Below are 20,170 nucleotides of genomic sequence, written 5' to 3'. Positions count from 1 at the left end.
CTCCCACAGGATCACAGGGAAGAGAGACAGTCTCTAACAGGGAAGAGAGACAGTCTCTAGCAGGGAGAGCAACCATGATCACGCATTACAGTTATAATTTGGCTTTAGTTGCTTTCCTGCTTAGTTCAGGAGCTTGTCAAAGGGCCGAGAAGCCCTGGTGAAAATGAAAGTGTTAGTTGCTTAGTCATGTCTGACTCTGCGACCCCATGGACTGTCAGGCTCCTCTGTCCATGGGATTCTCCAGGGAAGAATACTGGAATGGGTTGCCATTCCCTTCCCCAGGGGATCTTCCCGACCCAGGGGTCGAACCTGGGTCTCCAGCATTGCCCTGCCTAGCGCTGCCTAGAACCAAATTCTGGAAGGAATATTGGGGTATTCCTGAGGAAGATCACTCCCCTTTCCATCCCCCACACAGATCAGAGCAGCCAGTAAGTATACACTGTGTAAGACACTGAGGAAGCAAGTCACCACCTTCATGAAGTCACAGACTTTATTTCTACAACCACAGGGCCTGAGTACAACTGGGGTAGGAAAAGAGAGCTTCATCTGAGAACGTCTCTCGCGGGCAAGACTGTTCAGGGGAGGCTGGGAACAGAGGGCAAGAAAAGCGAGCTTCTCTGGTCCTGGGAGCATAACACATGTACTCCTCCGAAGACGCAAATGATCTGAAAGCCCTCTGGAAACTGAGCCTGCCTGCAGAGCCCCTGGAACAAATGGCAGACAGGCACTGCCATCCGGTACAAAAGGGAATTTAGACCCACAAGAGAAGCAACAAAATGTTTTAAAAAATAATCATTGTTTCATGACTCACAAACAGGCATTTCTCGGGGCAAGTGCATGCCTAAGATAAGTACTGGTGCTTCCTGAGAAAGATGACATAGGATTAGAGTTGCTTCCCTGTTTCAGTCCATGCCTTCATTTGCCCACTGAACACTTAACTTGGGTTTGGGACATGACCTTCAGGTCCCTTCAGGGCTCCAAGAGCTCTTTGCAGTCTAGGGGTACAGCCTGAGACTGACCTGGGCCCTCTCACATCTGCCTGGCGGTTGCAGGAAGTTGCCTCCACCCAGAGGCAAAGATGGTCCTCGGTCCCAGACAGCTGGACAAGGGAAGTGCTGTGGGTCAGCACTGGCCCTCAGCACTCCTAGATGGGGGCAGGGAGGGTGGGCAAAACTTTGGAAAGCCAAGCAGGGGGTACGCCTGGGTTCCAGGCAGGGTCTTATTCATTGGATGGTCAAGCAGCGGTGGCTGAAAAGCTGGGTGATGATGGATGGGTCGACTATAGTGGACGTGTCCCCCAGGTCGTGGTCATTCTGAGCGATCTTCCGAAGCACCCGCCTCATGATTTTCCCTGGGGGTCCACACGCTTATGGTTACCTGGTGACAACACACTGACCCACTCCAGCCCTGCCAAAAGCTTCCATCCATGCATACTCGCCACCAGTGGGCCTTGGCCCATCCAATCCCAATCCCTAGAGGTCTCTGAACATACCTGAGCGAGTTTTAGGCAATCCAGGTGCATTCTGGATGTAATCTGGTGTGGCAATGGGGCCAATCTTTTCTCTAACTGTAACCAACAAATCATTACGCATTTTTCCAGTACCCTTAGCCAGGCTGCCCCAAACCAAGGCACAGATGGCTTTGTTCCCAACCTAATCATTCTCAGGCTCGCTTTTTGTCTTTCTCTCTTTTTAACACATTGTCTCTTTACTCTCTCATTGTATATTAATTCACCTTCATGGAACTCAAGCTCTAGAATCAGCCTGCTAGAGTTGAAATTCACTTTACTTGCAGTGTGGCCTCGAACAAGTGATTTACTCCTAAATTCTCTGAGCCTCAATTTCTTCATCTTTAGAATGAGAGTAAAAATAGGATCTATTTCATGGAGGTGTGTGCACTCAGTTGTTCAGTTGTGTCCAGCTCTTTGTGACCCCATGGACTATAGCCCACCAGGCTCCTCTGTTCATGGAGTTTTCCAGGCAAGAATACTGGAGTGGGTTGCCATTTCCTACTCCAGGGCATCTTCGCAACCCAGGGATCAAACCCATGTCTTCTGCATCTCCTGCACTGGCAGGCAGATTCTTTACCACTGTGCCACCTGGGAAGCCTCATGGAGGTGACTAGAGATTAAATGTGTTAATGCATTTAAAACACTTAGTTCAGTGGCACAAAGAAAGAATTCTACAAATATCAATCATTATCAACATGGTGGAGACTGAGTGGGAAGAGGGCAGTCAGCCCCTGGGATCTATCTGTGATTTGAGAAACTAGCTCACTACAGCCCCTCCCCAACAACCTGTTGTGGTACCTGGGCCATCAGGACAGACCTGGCAATCCCTGCCCAGGGAAGGTCCTTACTCTGCTTCTTGAGCTCCTCAGTGAGAGCTGGGCTGAAGATGTGGCCATCGCACAAGGTGACAAAACAGTAGAGGCATTCGCCCTTCACAGGATGAGGGTGGCCAACCACGGCTGCCTCTGCAACAGCCTTGTGTTCCACAAGTGCTGACTCCACCTCTGCCGTGCTCAGCAGGTGTCCTTGTCAAGGGAAAGGAAGTTGCCATGAGAGAGATCCCAGCCCCTGTTCCATCTGTCCCAGTAACGCAGTCCCGGTCTGGTCAAATAGGGACAGCCTTTCATTCATTCCTCAAGGGACATTGTTGCCCCACCATCCTGGTTCCCCTCCTCCAGGTACTCTTCAGTGTTTGCTACTCTTCAGCCCAGAAATGAATGCTGCATTCCAGGTGTGGTCTGGCTCTCTTAGAAGGCTTTGGCTGGGAGTTGCTGGGTGAGCAGGGTTAATGAGAAGGGAAGATGGTCCCTGGCCCTCACCAGATACGTTCAGCATGTCATCAATCCTGCCGGTGATCCAGTAATAGCCATCCTTGTCCCGCCGGCAGCCTGGGAGGAGAAAATAAATACACCACAGTAGGATACCGCAGCGATCCGCATCACCAAACTGCTGTACCCACGGCAGCAGCCTCCTAACAAGTCTTCCTGTTGTGCTAGCCAGGCTCCAAGATGTTCACACCAACCTCTGTCTCCTGGATCCATACCCCTGTGTGGTCCTTTATCTCACCGGGCTAGGGTTTGTCTCATGAGCAGTTGCATGTGGCAGAAACGACAGGATGTCATTTCTGAGATGAGATTATAGAAGACACTGTGGCTTCTATCTTGGTTGCATTCTCTCTGATTATTTGCTCTGGGGGCAGCCAGCTGCCACGTCATGAGTAGCCCTATGGAGAGGTCCATGTGGCAAGGAACTGAAGGTTTCTGCCAGCAGCCACATAAGTGAGCTTAGAAGTGGGTCCTCCAGGCTCAGTCAGACCTTTAGACGACTGCAGCTCCAACCACAGGTTGACTGCAACCCACAAGAAACTCTGAATGAGAACCACCAGTGAAGCCACTCACAGAATCCTGATCCTCAGAAACTATGAGATAATTGTTGTTGTTTTTAGTTCCCAGGTTTGGAGTTAATTTGTTCCATGGCAACAGATAACTAATATACTGACCTAAAGTCTATTCTCCATAAAACAAGCAAAGTTATTTTCTAAATAATATATAAATTATAATCACTTCTCTGCTTAAAAAGCCTGATGGTCTCCCACTGTACACTGGATAAAATCCAAATTCCTCACCATGGCTCACAAGGCCCTGTATTATTATCTCCCTCTCCAACCTGATACAACATTCTTGCTGTTGCTCACTACATTCCAGCTACACAAGCTTCAGTCTTTTCCTCAGACATTCCATGCTTATGTCTCTCTGGTATAGAACATTCGTTTTTACTCCAGATATTCCCATACCTGGCTGTTTCTTCAGGTCTCTGGTCAAATATCACTTCAAAGAAACTTCTCACCACCCCATGTATGGTGGCTGTCCCTGCAGTATTTATTTACTGAATTTATTGCCTGTCTCTCCTCACTAGAATGTAAACCCCATGAGAGCAGAGACCTTGCCCACCTTATTCATGGTAACATCTCCTGTGCTTAGATAAGTAGTATGTGCTCAATAAATATTTATGGAAGAATGGATTGGTGGATGGACACATGGGCAAACATAGGCTCCAGACATGGGGACACACATGACATGGTAATACATACTGCCATGTGCTGCCTGTCTTTCAGCCCAGCAGTGATGGAAACAAGAACATTTTCCCTCATACATCGAATCTCAGCACCATGCTGAGAGCCTTCCTGCAACACTCATTCCTGTTCTTATGGTCTTCTCTGTATCTCTGACTGGATATTACACATTGATACATAAGACACATCCCTAACCAACTCCTCTTGAAAACGAAAGGGGATGGTACATGTCTTAGTGGGAGGGGTGGGAAAGGGATAGCCAAGGCTCACCATCTCCGGTCACGTAGTACCCAGGGAACTTCTTAAAGTAGGTGGTCTCAAAGCGTTCGTGGTTCCCATAGACCGTGCGCATGATCCCTGGCCAGGGCTGCTTGAACACCTGGAAGATGAGGAAGTGGTAACCATCTGCTACACTGTCTCACAAGAAGACAGTTACGTCTTTGCCAAACCTTAGGAGAAATAGCCTGAATGCCATTCCCAAGAAGTAGAACAAAATATATGCTTTGGAGACAGACAGTCTAGGCTTGGAATCCTGACTCCGCCACTTACTAACTGTGTGGCCTCAGGTAAGTAACTTTACATCTCTGAGTTTCAGGATCCTTATCTGTAAATCAGAGAAAATAATTTCTACCTCCCAAAGTTATTTTGAGGATTAAATTAATAGTATGTGGAAGCTGCCTAGCACATGGTCTGTTAGTAATAAGCATTTAGTAAATTTGAGTCTCCTTTTTATAAAAAAATTATTTTTATTTATTTGGCTCTGCTGGGTCTTAGTTGTGGCATGCAGGATGTAGCTCCCCAACCGGGGATCGAACCCAGCCCCCTGCATTGGGAATGTGGAATCTTAGCTACTGGACAAAGGAAGTACCTTGAGTCTCCTTTTAGGTAATCCCTCAGGGATGCAGGTACAATTTGTTGCAAATGAGTGTAGTTACATAAAAATGTGGGACCTACACATAAGTAAATAAGTATTGCCCCCAATCAGTAATGTTCTGTGGCAGCAGATTGGTGGGATGGACAGAACTCTATTCTAAGAGTCAGAGGACCTGGATTCAAGTCTTGCCCATGTTACTAACTTGCTCTTTTAAAAGTGTGTTAGTCACTCGGTCGTGTCCGACTCTTTGGGACCCCAAGAACTGTAGTCTGACAGGCTCCCCTGTCCATGGGATTCTCCAGGCAAGAATACTGGATTGGGTAGTCATTCCTTTCTCCAGAGGATCTTCCCCAGCCAGGGATCGAACCCAGGTCTCCTGCATTGCAGGCAGATTCTTCACTGTCTGAGCCACCAGGGAAGCTTGCTCTTAGTAAAAACAAAGTGGGTTGGAGGGTGAGGGTGCTAATGATCTCCCTACAACTACTAAATGATCACAACAGCAGCTTACATTTATCAAGCACCAACTCTTAGGTTCTGTGCTAAATAAACCCTTCACATGAATCATCTAATCAATTCAGCAACCAGAGGAGATAAAGATACTGCTGCTATTGCTGTTTAGTTGCTAAGTCGTATCCGACTCTTTTTTGCGATCCCAGGGACTACAGCCCTCCAGGCTTCTCTGTCTACGGGATTTCCCAGGCAAAAGAACTGCAGTGAGTTGTCATTTCCTTCTCCAGACAAAGGTACTATTGTAACTCTTTTACAAATGAGAATATTTATGTTCAGAGGGGTTAGGTAACTTATCTAAAGTCACAGAAGAGGCAGAGCCAGGTTTGAACCCAGGCAGGTTGACTCTGGAGCCTATATGATTTTCCACTATGTCCTTCAGACCCAAAAAGGCACCATCAAGTATCTTTGAGTAGAGCCCTTAAGAGCCTTGTGGGCCAAAAGGCCTAGAGGCAGGCAAAATATCCAGAAGGATTGCCCCACTAGGGTCTCTCTGCAGAGGATAAACCCTCAACCAGGGAGCTTTAGCCAAAAGCAGCTACCAGGAAAGGTTAGGTTCTAAACTCTAAAGGAAAGCACACTGTGCCCTTCTGTGGACCATCCTCCTCTCCCCCTCATCAAAGACCCACAAGGGCCAGGATCTCACCAGATAGCCTTCAGCTTCACCTTCCAACTCTTCCCCAGACTCATTCAGGATCGCAGGAGCTACCCCGAAGAATGGGAAAGTCTAAAAGCAAACAGGAGACAGGACTCACAAGGAGGAATGAGACAACTCTGACTCAACTCTCTACCTCTAGAGAGTCCCAGAGCCCCCAGTTCCCCACACCTATCAGTCCAGCCCCCCACCCTCTACCTAGGCTGAATGCCCCAAGACTCTCCCTGGCCTAGCCCAGGACCAGCCAGGGGAGCCTCACTCACAGCAGAACCAGGCTTCATGGGTATGGCCCCAGGGAGGGGGGTCAGCATATGGCCACCCTGTGGAAGTCAGAGATCAGGGGTTTGAGTCACTCTTCGCACACACTGCCTGAGCGCCAGCCTTCTGAACCTGTTACTTACTGTCTCTGTCTGCCAGAAGGTGTCCACAATGGGGCAGCGCTGCGCACCTACCACCTGGTGGTACCAGAGCCAGGCCTCGGGGTTGATAGGTTCACCCACAGTTCCCAGCACCTGTAAGGACGCCCGGCTGTGCCTTGGGCAGGAGAGTGGGGAGAAAGGGAGGCTCTGAGCACATTAGGAACCAGGAAGACGTGCACAGGCTCTTCTGCCCCCTCCCCTAGTCCAAGCCAAGGTGTTAGAATAATGGGATGGAAAGGACTGTGCAAAGGCCAGCACCAGCTCTGAGGGACACTCAAGAAGCAGCAGCCAGAGAGGGGTCTCACTTGGTAACAGGCTCATCTCCAAACTTCATGAGCAGACGGATGGCTGTAGGTGCTGTGTAGAACTTGGTCACCTTGTACTTCTCCACGATATTCCATAGGCGGCTCACATCCGGATATGTGGGAATCCCCTCAAACTGACCCCAGTAATGGCTGGTCATTTTCAGTCCTTCTCAGTAGTTCCTCCATTCCCCTACCATACCCTCAGGCTCAGTATTTTGTCTTTTCTGACAAATCCCTGTCTTCACACCCTTACCAGACAAGCCAAGAGATTTTCCCATTGAGCATATACAACCCTTTGAGAACTCTTCTTTCTCAAGGCAACAGGTCATTGTATAAGTCCCTCTGCCTCTAGGCAAGGTGGCTTTGGGAGGTCATCACCCAGGATCATCTTGTCCATCCCCTAAATAAACCAGGTAGCCATGGGTCCCAGCACCCTTCTTACCAAAACACTGGTGGCACCATTGGCCAGTGGCCCGTAGGTGACATAGGAATGGCCAGTGATCCAGCCAATGTCTGCGGTGCACCAGAAGACATCCTCCGCATGAAAGTCAAACACATACTTGAAGGTTGTGGCCACATAGAGCATGTAGCCCCCAACTGTGTGTACCACGCCCTGTGGAGAGAATAGGGCCTCAAGTTGGGCTCACCCTCACTGACTACCAAATGTAGAGGAAAAGCCTCCCCAGGGATTCTGGCCCTGCCAGCACTGCTTTTACAGCATCCATCTCTCTTCCATCTTCCTTCCTGCACGTTCCCATCTCACACACCACATATATTTATATAGTCAGTCCATCATCCACACCCACACCCTAAGATGGTATTTCTGAACCACCCACATTACTTTCACACACATGGGCCCTTTTGGTACACTCACATCTAATAGTATCTCTGTTGTGTGCTTGTGCATACACACTCAATTATACGTTGACAGAATGAGAGTGGGGGAAAAAGATAATCTTCTTTGCTTGCTCCATTAATACCCTATCCCTACCAGGCTCCTCCATCCATGGGATTTTCCAGGCGATAATACTGGAGTGGGTTGCCATTTACTTCTCCAAGGAAAGAGAGGCCCAAATTGTGTCTCTAACGATTCACTGAGGAATATTCCAAAGCATGCAGAGAGAATAATTTATGGATGCGGCAAGTGGAAGGTAGAGTGATATATCTTTTAAGTCGGAGTTCTAAGTGTTTCCAGTTCCCACACTGCTCTGGGAGGGACTAGATGTTACCAGTGTGGCATGTGGAAGGGACTGAACTCTAAGAGCTGTAGTCAAGAAGGCCAAGAGGGATCCCTGTGCCCACTCTTGGCCTTGACTTTACAGGCAGCTCTTCTTCAACCAAACCACGTGGGTATGGGCAGGAAACACAGATGTCAGCCCCATGGATTTATCCTTTCCTCCTTTTCTGGGCACCCTGAGGCTCCCCACTTGAATTGTCTCACCCTGGGCTTCACCATTACTGTCTGAGGATTTGTCAATTTGATTTAGAAAAGGTAATGTGATATTTCTGAAACTCAGAGTTGTAAATTTCATGTCATTACATGCTTCCTCAGAAACTCACTTCTCACCCTTACACAGTGTATGTACACACACACACGCACACACACACACACGCACGCACGCACTTGCCTTGGGTTTGCCTGTGGAGCCACTGGTGTACAGGATGAAGAGTGGGTCTTCAGCATCACACCATTCAGGCTCACACTCATCCCCTGCCTTCTGCATGAGTTCATGCCACCACAAGTCAACCCCCTCATTCCAGGAGATCTGCAGGGGGAAGAAAATAGGAATGGGCAAGGAAGAATTGTTAACAGGTCAGGCTGGGGGCAAAATTCACCCCTACCTAGCACCTGGAAAGGCCAGGGTGGGAGTGGCAGATGGAGGAGGTCCTGAGAGGGAGGAAGGGCCCAGTGAGGGTGAAATGGGGCAGGGAGAACAGAAACAGAACAGGAGGCTTCTTGGGTACTCCCAGCACCCTGCTTCAGAACTTCTCTCACCTGGCCTCAGGCTGAGGCGGGCCCCCTTGGTTGGTCCCTTCTCGCTCTTCAATTCCTAGCTTAAATGTCACCTTCTTGGAAAGGTTTAATCTAAACGGCATCTGATAAGCTCCCAGACCCACCCTCACCCCTACTATTCTTCTTCCTTTTTTTTTTTTTTAATCAGCTTGTGAGATTAGTTTCCCAATCAGGAATTGAATGTGGGCCCTTAGCAGTGAAAGCACAGAGTCTTAACTCTGGATGGCCAAGGAATTCCCACCCCTGCTATAATTCTTGATCACAGCACCTTATTTTTTTACCACATAGCACATATTTCCAGTTGTTTTATTTAGCTGTTTCCTTGATTACTGTCTCTCCCGATAGTGACCTCTATGAGTACAATGGCATGTCTATCTTTCTTGCCCACCCCCCTAAATCTCCAACACCTAGTAAAATGCCTAGCACTCAACAGGCACTCAGTAAAATTTTGTTGGATGAGTGAATATGCATACACAGGCCTGTATATACACATATGTACTTATGGGACTAGTGGCTCATCAGCAGGGATGCAGATACCACACAATTCAGAAATGCAGAATTAGTCAGAGCCTGCAGGTGAGGTGGGTACCTGACCCCAGTAGTTAGTAGCAAAAGAGTCAACAGATGTTGGTCCAAGCATCTTTTTTCGCATGTCCGGACATCATCCACATCTGGAGGTTCCTACTCCAGCTCTGCCCCTGCCCCTATACCAGTGGTACCAATGGGTTTCTCAGAAAGACACTTTCTTGAGGTTCCATTCAGCAGGAAACTTTGCTTTAAGTTGGTGGAAAAGGATCAAGGTGGATTTCTCCCAGTAGAAGGATGTCCCTCTAATACTGAAGTGCCTTTCAGATCTGTCATCCTGAAATTTTTCTAAACTCTCCTTGAAACTGTTTTACTTTCTGAATTATATCAACTATTTGAAAAACTGGTTTTAAGTCTACTCTTTGCTGAGTGAAGTTGTATTCCCTGAATTCGTCCAAAGTTGCACTGGATTTTGATTCCCAGTTCTGCCACTTCCTAGATATATATGACCATGGACAAGCCACTCTCCCTCAAGTTACTCATTTTTAAAATGAGGATAGTCATTCTTGCCCTGATAGTCTCACAGGATTTTGGAAACATCAAAGGAAATCTGTTATTACCTAGTAAATATCAAGCCTTGGATTGTCTGGGTGGGTAGAGGAGACTGATGAATGTCAGGAAGGTGAAAAGTTAGTTCAATTCCACTGAACTCCTCTGGGAGGTGAAACAAGAGTGTGATGATGGAAACTATTGTGGGTTTGGTTTAACTGTCACAAAACTGTTTCATATTCATTACTTCCTTGTTCTATAGTTCCAACTGGCAGGTAGACATGATAGTATAAGAGGAAACATCCTATTCCTCTCATTATATGGTTATATAGTAATTTATTGTGTGCACATTTGGTTTAAAAGCCCCAGAGTGTTAGACACATACCTTGATAAATTATAAAATTACCATTCTCCTTTTTCTGAACTATCTATCTCTTACTCTGGAGAATTTGAAGTTTCTGGCACATAAGCATGACAAGTCCAGGTCAAGAGAGACACCATTGAGAAGAAAAAGAACAGAGAGGTCCCCACAAGGTAGAAAATACAAAAATACACCCTACTTTTTTTTAAATTGGAATAGCCATACGGCTTTACACATACATTGTCACACGAATAATTTTTTGCCCACCAGATGATCTAACTGAGATGAGGGCATTAACGTGTTTAAGAAGAGTATCAATAGTGCTCTGAGCAAATGGAGCTATCTATGGTGCTGGTGTGGATTGTCACAGAAAAGGCACTAGGTACATGTAAGGGCAAAGCACAGTTACATTGTGGCAATGAGGGGACTCTTTTAATCTTGTAAAACTGCTTCCTTTGTGGGTGTGGGTAAGGACGGTGGGGTGGGTACTTTGGGGTGGGTACTCCAGGTGTGGAGCTGATAACCAGCACCAGGAAGCAGGCTGAGAGCAATCAGTGGCACACATGTTGGTTGTGAATTAGGTGTACACCTATGAGGGCCCAGGGCTTGGAACCAGGAAAAGGTTTGCATTTTCTGAAATAAGAATCAAAGAGCTGGCCTTTGTTATTGGACCAGGAAAGCCTTAGGGAGGGCAGCTGCCAGGTGCGAGAGAGGAATATGAGGAAGCTCATAGGTAATATGGTTGAGGAAGGTCCCTGCCAACTGTAACAGGCCCTCCCTTGAAGACTGCTTAAGAATGAGGGGTTTGGAACTCTGCCAAGATTTCCATAGTTTTGACTATAGTTCTCAGGCCAAGCCACCTGGGTTTCGTAAGCCGATTTTTATGGTCTTTGGGTTTTTGGTAGCTGAGTATTTTTACCTCCAAGGAATAAAATTCCAGGAGCCTGTGGCCTGACAACCTCTGGTATTAAGAATTATAAGAGTTTATTTCTTTTCTAAACTCCCTTTTAGAAATGCCAGCCTGTCTGCTATATTAGAAATAATAAAAGCTAACATTTATGGAGCAGTTACTATGTGTTGAACACCTTACTTATACTGACAAAACCCTGTCAGGTAGGTACAACTTTATCCTTATTTTAGAGATGGGGAAACTGAAGTAAAGGAGCTTAAGAAACTTGCCCAAGTTCCCATATAGCAGGTAACAGAGCCAAGATATGAAGCCAAGTGGTCTGACTCCAGAGCTATATTCTAACCACTAAGTTTGTTTCCTCTTTCAAGAGAAAAGTCTTAGGTCCCTGCCTGAGTTTTCAAATGAAAACATTTCCCCCTAGGACTCAGATCTGTCTCCACCGTGCTAATGAGAATAGAGAAAAGGTGTATTATATTTACCATTAGCCTAAGAGGTTGATCATAGCAGATTTAGAGTAAGACATCCTGTGAGGATGGTAAAACTCAGAGGAATAGTGGCTTTTATGTTTTGTTTTAGTAAGGAAAGAGGTTCCTTTAAAGCATTTACTATCATGTCTCCATTACTGATAAGGGATCTGAAGTCCAAAGAGAAGGGGTGACTCATTTAAGGTCATATAGCTAAAAATTGGTCTCTGGACTCCAAACCCAGTCTCTCCTCTATACTAATCAGCTTTGAGTTCCCTATACTAATCAGCTTTTAGTCCCCACTTAAGAATCTCTCTTCTTAGAATCACCTACAATATAACTTTTGTTGAATTTAATTATATCAGAGTTTATGTGTAGTTTGTAAATCTGAAAGTAGTTTATAAATATATTTAGAAGGCTTCTTCTCAGCTGCCAACTTGATGGTGATTCCCAAAGTCAAGGTCTGCATCTCCTCTACCTGTTCCTCCTCCTGTTCCTTTCCTGGTTCTGTCTCAGCTAACTGCACAGTGGAAACTTTCTGACAGACTGCTTGGTCCTCTCTCCCACAATGGTCCTAAGAAGCAGGAGTGAAATGGGATGTCTGTTGCTACCTCTGAGATCCATGCTCTATGCCAATTCAGAAAAATAAGCATTTGGCCTCATGACCCTTCAGAGTGATTTAGACTAACTAAGGGTAGAGAGAAGGGGTTAGGTCTGGCAGTCACCTCAATGGGGCGAACAGGCAAAGAGCAGTTGGACAAGCAAACAAGCATGCAGGAAAGCAGTGCCCAAGGCAATGCAGAGGTGGATACCTGGGGCCGGATGTGCTTGGGTTTCTCTTTCGGCTTACCCTGTTAAGAGCCCACGGAAAGGGTGGTGAGCAGGGTCCAAGGATAGGGGAGGGGGAGGGAAGGGTCAGTGTGCCCCAAACCTCTGGCTGCTTCCTTTCCCTCTGGTTCCTCTCTCACTGGTCCTCCCAGCCTCCATTTTCCTGATTCTGTTCACAGCCTCTATACACTCAGAACCCCGAATGCTGACAGGGTCTCCAATGTTCCTAGACCAGACTGAAGTCTGTCTAGCTCTAAGATTACTCAAAGCCTCTCAAGTCACAGAATTTCAGAAACCCTCTGTCCTTCTGGACCCTGGAGCTCTTATCCTTCATGCCCCTTAGACCTGGAGGCCACCACTGGACTTTTTCATCAGAAGCATGTATCCAAAGCTATCAAGGGCCATCTGTTGAGTGGCAGATCCTGGTCTTTCCATGGTGGGACCACATAGGTAGCCCACCCCAAACCAAAGCCCAGTATTTAAGATGACTACATATAGTCACCCAGGTCAGCCCATTTCTAACCCAATCCCGATCTCTAAAGATCCCTGATGCCCATCAGAATACTCCAACCAGCACAGGAGTCTTCCTCACAATCTCTTGTGCTAAGTTCCCAAAGCTCCCTACCTACATCCAAGGTCAAAGTCCCCTATCCCCAGTCAGCCCTGCCAGGGAGGCCATTCCGAGGACTGCTCCTAGATCCTCAGCATTATGATAAGGAAACAAAGACGGTCATCAGGAACTTCGTGGGGAGGAAGAGGGAGCCAGTTGGAGCCCAGAGGAGGGTATAATGGTACCAGACTCACCTGCACATCCGGGCACGGCCTCTTAATCGGAGGAGACTGGCTAGGAGAGTCACCTGTGCCCAGCTCTGCCCGCCCCAGGTGCTTGACCACAATGCAGCATTTCACTGGGAAACCCCTGGAGGAAAGAAAAGCCTGAAGTGGTGGGCTAGTTGGCTCAAAAGAGAATTTGGCAAGACCCACCCATACCTATCTAGGGTAGGAGGGACAAAGGAGACCTGGCACTGGGGAAATGCCAAGTCAACTCAGGGCAGTAGCCAGCAGACCAAACACACTTACTTCTCCTGACACTTCTCCAGGGTCTCGTCAGCCAGCTCCTTCAGGTTGACAAGCTTTTCCCCCCTGTAGAAGGCATCTTTGGGGAGCAACAGATATTCCAAGCCTTAGGAAGGCACCACACTTCTACCCCCTTGATCCCTAGTGGGTACAATGTTCAGTCCTTCCTGGGTAGGCCTCTTGTCTATGGATCTTACAGCTAATTTGAGCTAACAGAGGGTAGGCTGAGGTGGAAGCAGGAGATAAAGGGTAGGCTGCCCCTTCCCTTTACATTAATCAGTCCCAAATACCAGCTAGCTGGTTGAAGACCAAGACTGAGTGTGGGGGTTTTGGGGAAGGGGTGAGAGACTTAGTCACCTGTAGTAATGAGAAGGCTACAATTGGAATCCAGGATCCGTTCACAGAGAGACTCTGAAGAGAACCCTGCAAACTAGAAAAGGGAAGAAAGACTGAGAAAGAGGGCAACCCAAGGATCGAGTGAACAAGAAAAGGAATAAGGAACCTATGACACAAACATTCTAAATGCCTTAGTCTGGTTTCTCAGATCTTCCATCATCCAGGCTCAGCCTACTTTTCCTGAGCCGTACCCCCAACCCGGCCCCTTTCTCCAGCCCCAATTCCTACCACAATGGAGTGCAGAGCCCCAAGGCGGGCACACGCCAGCATAGCCACCACGAGCTCTGGGATCATGGGCATGTAGATTGCCACTCGGTCACCCTTGCAAATGCCTGCAGGTAAAGGACACAGATCATGGACCATGGTGGATCCCACCTGCTGCCACGTGTTCCTTCTCATCCAATTATCTGTTCTCCCCCACCTCCCCACCCAGGTGACCTTTTCTGTTCCTCTGTTAGCAGATTCCTTCTTTTCCTTCTCAACTTCCCCCGAGTCCTCAGATACCCCCAGGCTGGGCTCTCCAGTCCTCTCCCTATATCCCCACACTCACCCTGTTTTCGGAGAACATTGCTGAACCGACACACTTGGACCAGAAGCTCTTGGTATGTGATCTGGGTGGTTTCCTCTGGCTCATTGCCCTCCCTGAGATGTATCAGAAAGAGCCAGTCACTAGGGAATATGACTTCTTCCCCAAACAAACAAACAAAAATAAGAACAGTCATAAAATCCATTCATTAACACCAAGGTCTGGGAATATTCTGTGAAGATGAGCCATCTGCCACCACACCTTGAGCTGACTGATCAGATGCACTGGCCTTACAAAATATACTTTATACACAAGCTGTGTGTCACTGGAAAATGCACTGCCATCTCTGAACCTCATTTGATAAAATGGGATCATGATCTTCTCTCTTCCATTCAAGGCATGTATTAAGAAGAAATGGTATCACGAATGTGATTCTTCCTGAAAGTGATGTCAGCATTGCATTGGTGTTATTCAAAGTGGGGTCTCTAGATTACTTGTACCCAAGTCACCTAGGGAACTTGTCAATATGTAGATTCCTGAGCCCAAACTCAGAATCACAATCACAAGATCCAAGAATCTGCTTCTTTACTACAAGTTGGTATAAAGAATCAATAGGTAAATCAGATGCACCTTTAAAGTTGAGAATCACCACCCTCTATCAACTTCTTGCTGTCTACCTCCTCAGCCTTGCCTCCTACTCCTTTCTAGGCTTCAGCCTGGTTTCCTTCAGTCATTTCTTCATCGATTCATTTGCTTATTCAACTACTATGTTCTATATATATGAATAGAAATAAGGCACTGAGAATAAGATAAGCAAAATCCCTCCCAACATGAAGCTTATATTCCAATGAAAGTACAGGAAATATACAAGTAAAAATATAACAGATAATTTAATTTCCAATTATGATAAGAATTATGAAAGATATAAAAAATGACATAATGACCGAGAAATTTTTAAAAAGACATCTTAAGGATTCAGACTGTATACAAAGATTTAACTGTAAGAATACCCCCTTCAGTATTATTTTTCAATTTTATGAATTTTAAATAAGTAATTCTACTGCACAATTGCACTCATCTCACACACTAGCAAAGTAATGCTCAAAATTCTCCAAGCTAGTCTTCAACAGTATGTGAACCAAGAACTTCCAGATGTTCAAGATGGATTTACAAAAGGCAAAGGAAACAAAGATCAAATTGGAACATCTGTTGGATCATAGAAAAAGCAAGAGAATTCCAGAAAAACATCTACTTCTGCTTTATTTACTATGCCAAGCCTTTGTGTAGATCACAACAAACTGCGGAAAATTTTTAAACAGATGGGAATACCAGACCAAGTTACCTGCCTCTTGAGAAATGTGTATGCAGATTAAGAAGGAACAGTTAGAACTGGACGTGGAACAATGGACTGGTTCCAAATTGGGAAAGGAGTACGTCAAGGCTGTATATTTTCACCCTGCTTATTTAATTTATATGCAGAGTACATCATGTGAAATGCCAGACTGGATGAAACACAAGCTAGAATCAATACTGCCAGGAGAAATATCAATAACCTCAGATACAAAGATGACACCACACTTATGGCAGAAAGCAAAGAAGAACTAAAGAGCCTCTTGATGAAAGTGAAAGAGGAGAGTGAAAAAGTTGCCTTAAAACTCAACATTCAGAAAATGAAGATCATGGCATCTAGTCCCATCACTTCATGGAAATTGATAGGGAAACGAAACGGTGGCAGACTTTATCTTTTGGGGCTCCAAAATCACTGCAGATGGTGAGTGTAGCCATGAAATTAAAAGACGCTTGCTCCTTGGAACAAAAGCTATGACTAATCTAGACAGCATATTAAAAAGCAGAGACATTACTTTGCCGACACAGGACTGTCTAGTTGAAGCTGTTGTTTTTCTAGTGGTTGTGTATGGATGTGAGAGTTGGACTGTGAAGAAAGCTGAGCGCCAAAGAATTGATGCTTTTGAACTGTGGTGTTGGAAAAGACTCTTGAGAGTCCCTTGGACTGCAAGGAGATCAAACTAGTCAATCCTGAAGGAAATCAGTCCTGAATGTTCATTGGAAAGACTGATGCTGAAGCTGAAACTCCAATATTTAGGCGAAAACTGACGTATCAGAAAAGACCCTGATGCTAGGTAAGATTGAAGGCAGGAGGAGAAGGGGACAACAGAGAATGAGATGATTGGATGGCATCACCAATTCAATAGACATGAATTTGAGCATACTCTGGGAGTTGGTGATGGACAGGGAAGCCTGGCGTGCTGCAGTCCATGGGGTCGCAAAGAGTCAGACACAACTGAGCAACTGAACTGAAATGAACATAAAAAGATATGTAAATTTTTTAAATGAATTTGAAAATTGAATTTTAATGCTGTTCAGAAATAAATACTTCACAGTCCCCAAACAAACATAGAATGGGGAGGTGGGAAAGAACAGCTTTAAGCACAGGACAGGCCTATTAGACAAGCATATAAACATGCTTCTATGTTTATATACTCTTTTTTTTCTATATAAATGGTGACATACAATATTCATTTTTCTGTATCTTGTTTTTTATTGAATATCACAAATCTTAAATATAGAGCTTGATCATCTGGCTTAATTTTTAAATTTAACAATATATCTGGATATCATTTTCCATCAAGACTTACAGTGCTATTTCATTTTCTTTGTCATATGCATAATGTTCTACTATTTGTGTGTGCCATAATTTATTTAACAAATAAATATTTCAATGAGTATCTTTATTAATATGTCATTTACTCACTTGAAAATATATCTGCAGGATGAATTACTAGAAGTGAAATTGTTGGGTCAAAGATATGGACATTTAAATACTGATAAATACTAGAGGATAAGTTCTTTAAGTAGGATGGTCAGGGAAGGCCTCTCTCTGGAGAGGTGACATTTGAGCTAAGACCTGAGCAATGAGAGTAGGCAAATGTATGAGTTCTTGAGAAGAGTATCCTAGGCGGGTAGTACAGAGCTTGGCCTATTCAAAGAACAGAAAGGAAGCTAATATGGCTGGAGCGTAGTGAACAAGAAGGAGAGTAACAATCAGAAGTAGGCAGCAGCCAGATCACATAGGGCTTTGTAGGCACGGTAAGAAATTTGAATTTTATTCTAAGGAGATTCTTCCTTGCTTCCCTTATACACAAAGTGCCACTTCCACAATCTTAATCACACCAATGCCCCAGCTCAGAATGCCTTCCCACCTCCTTTGGGCTGCACCACGTAGCCCTCCATAAAGGTCACTGTGCTTCCTCTCCTTCCTTACCACCCAGAGAACTTACGAAGGAGGTAACTAAAACCCAGAGAGAGGTAGGAGCTTGTCAAGGTCACAATAATAAGCGGCAGAGCAAAGAACAGATCTTCAGGTCTTCTGACTTCAAGTCAGGGCTGTTTCTCCTCATAGTGTGAAGGACAGGGACCAGTAGGGAAGCCAGGTCTTTGGCGATTTTACGGAAGATTATCAGCTTCTTTCCAGCTCCTGGCTCAATGAGTTAGTTACTATCCTCTCATTGGCTTCACCTTCCTAGGGCTGAGAGGAGAAAAGCATAGAGCTGTTTAAAGTGGGAAGGAACTGGGAGAGAGGAAGCTGGCAAATGGCCCTGAATGCCGGATGCAGAAAAAGTCACTTCCTTAATTGGCTCACTGACAAGTGGCACACGGGAACGTCTCTAGTTACAGCTAAATGCTGACGTACATCTCACACCCATGCATACATATCCCTATATGTATGCTGACCTGTGTACCCCTGCATACATAAAAACATGTATACTAGTATAAAAAACATTGCAGACATAGGAACTTCTCATTTGCACACATAGGAACAATCAGCATTAATATAGGACTCGAACATGGGCCCATCTGCAAGTATATGCACCACACACTTAAGTATCTATCTATGTGCACCTTCCAGAAACTCTCTATCACATTATTCTGTTTTATTTTCTTTGTGGAACTTTCTATGATTTGAAATTAGCTCATGTATTTTATTCACTTGCGTATTATCTGTATCTTTCACTGGAATATAAACTCCATGATAACAATGACCTTGTCTCTCTTGTTCATTGCTGCGTCCCTAGCAATGAGATTCAATACTTAGAATAGAGACTGGTACATAGAAGGTGCACAGGCACAGGTAAGAACAAACCTAAACAAGAACACAAGAACAGCTTACTTGAGCCCACTTCCAGTTACACACACACACAGAGTGTACATCTCTCTCCCTGGCTCTGCGCTCAGATTATACATTATTGATATAGGCACCTTACTCCTTCCAGTGTCTTCTTTCTCTGACATACACACTGGGCTGGGGCCCCGGATGGTTGGGAGAGGGGAGGGAGCACACATGCACACACACACATGTGCATGGGGACACACACACCCCCAAAATGTAATATTACTCAGCCATGAGAAAAGAGTGAAACCTTGCCATGTGTGATAATATAGACAGACTTGAGGATATTATGCTAAATGAAGTAAATCAGGGAAAAGACAGACACCCTATGATTTTACTTATATGTGGACTCTAAAAATAAACAAACATAATGAAACAGAAACAGATTCATAGATCTTGGGTTGTTGCTGGGGGCAGAGGAGAGTGGGGAATGGGTGAAATAGGTGAAGGAGCTTAAGAGGTATAAAGTTCCAGCTATAAAATAAATGCCTTGTGAATGTAATATATAACATAGAAAATATAGTAATAATACTACAACTTTGTACGGTGACAGATGGTAACTGGACTTATTTTGATGATCATTTTTGTAATTATAAAAATATTGAATCACTATGCTATACACTTAAAACCAATATTGTAAGCAAATTATACTTCAATTTAAAAAAGACGACTGAAGTGACTTAGCAGCAGCAGCAGCAGGTGAACACATGTACACCCATGGCGGATTCATGTCAATGTATGGCAAAACCAATACAATATTGTAAAGTAATTAGCCTCCAATTAAAATAAATAAATTAATGTTAAAAAATAAAAATAATAAATTTTTAATAAATTAATAAATAATTTAAAAGACTAGGTGAAATATCAATACGTTAAGCATATAAAATAAATAAGTGAGTGCCTATAATATAAATCTCTACATTTTATATATTTGGAACATTTCATAATTTTAGAATTTGAATAAAATAAGTAAAATATTTTACTATATCAAAAAAATAAAAAGAAGAAAGCAAACAGCAGCATGTGCCCACTTAGTTTTAGGGGGGAAGATAGGGAGGTGCGGGGACTGGAAAACTTGAGAATACATGGTCTGGAAAGAGGAGGCATCTAACACTTAAATGTAGTGCCTATTAACTTTTGCCCTCTGGGAATAAGGTCTCAATACTGCCCAATTTTTTGGTTTTTCAAGAGAGACCTGGAATCTGTTTCTGAATTTTTAAGTTTGATGCAATTAACTTTAACTTTAAACACTGTGGTCAAACAAAACTATTAATGAAAGATTTAGCTGATGGGCTACAGATTGGGAACCCTGCAGCAGACCCAGCTACTTCCCTTTTACCTGGAAGCCATATGGTATGGGACAGCTCAAGGTATAGAATCTTTTTTTTAAGGAAAACTTCTACAACTAGCTTATCCTTACACTCTCCATATTCACTGTTATCCATTACTGATGCAAAATATCTTCAGAATTAGACTACTTCCTTTCACA

At 44.8% G+C, this 20,170-nt stretch overlaps 1 protein-coding gene across 2 annotated transcripts in view; it reads right to left on the bottom strand.

Moving 5' to 3' along the window:
* Positions 1-476: 476 nt before the first annotated feature.
* ACSS2 (acyl-CoA synthetase short chain family member 2) overlaps positions 477-20,170 on the bottom strand; it is a 44,510-nt gene continuing 24,816 nt past the window's right edge. Inside the window, exons 3-19 of one of the 2 annotated variants that reach the window (XM_069546934.1) lie at positions 14,517-14,608; positions 14,195-14,298; positions 13,928-14,000; positions 13,574-13,649; positions 13,298-13,412; positions 12,478-12,516; positions 8,471-8,608; positions 7,285-7,455; positions 6,843-6,976; positions 6,520-6,652; positions 6,382-6,438; positions 6,110-6,190; positions 4,353-4,461; positions 2,830-2,898; positions 2,359-2,535; positions 1,493-1,567; positions 477-1,351 (exon numbers count right to left, since the gene is read on the bottom strand). In XM_069546934.1, coding sequence (XP_069403035.1) covers positions 1,224-1,351; positions 1,493-1,567; positions 2,359-2,535; positions 2,830-2,898; positions 4,353-4,461; positions 6,110-6,190; positions 6,382-6,438; positions 6,520-6,652; positions 6,843-6,976; positions 7,285-7,455; positions 8,471-8,608; positions 12,478-12,516; positions 13,298-13,412; positions 13,574-13,649; positions 13,928-14,000; positions 14,195-14,298; positions 14,517-14,608 — 1,771 coding nt within the window. In that variant the 3' untranslated portion in view covers positions 477-1,223. The remainder of the gene's footprint in view (positions 1,352-1,492; positions 1,568-2,358; positions 2,536-2,829; positions 2,899-4,352; positions 4,462-6,109; positions 6,191-6,381; positions 6,439-6,519; positions 6,653-6,842; positions 6,977-7,284; positions 7,456-8,470; positions 8,609-12,477; positions 12,517-13,297; positions 13,413-13,573; positions 13,650-13,927; positions 14,001-14,194; positions 14,299-14,516; positions 14,609-20,170) is intronic. The other variant, XM_069546935.1, reaches the window with a different exon arrangement.

Source organism: Ovis canadensis, chromosome 13 (assembly GCF_042477335.2).
Source record: "Ovis canadensis isolate MfBH-ARS-UI-01 breed Bighorn chromosome 13, ARS-UI_OviCan_v2, whole genome shotgun sequence".
Taxonomy (NCBI): domain Eukaryota; kingdom Metazoa; phylum Chordata; class Mammalia; order Artiodactyla; family Bovidae; genus Ovis; species Ovis canadensis.
Note: the sequence above shows the minus strand (reverse complement) of the source record. Positions and strands in the feature narration are given on the sequence as shown.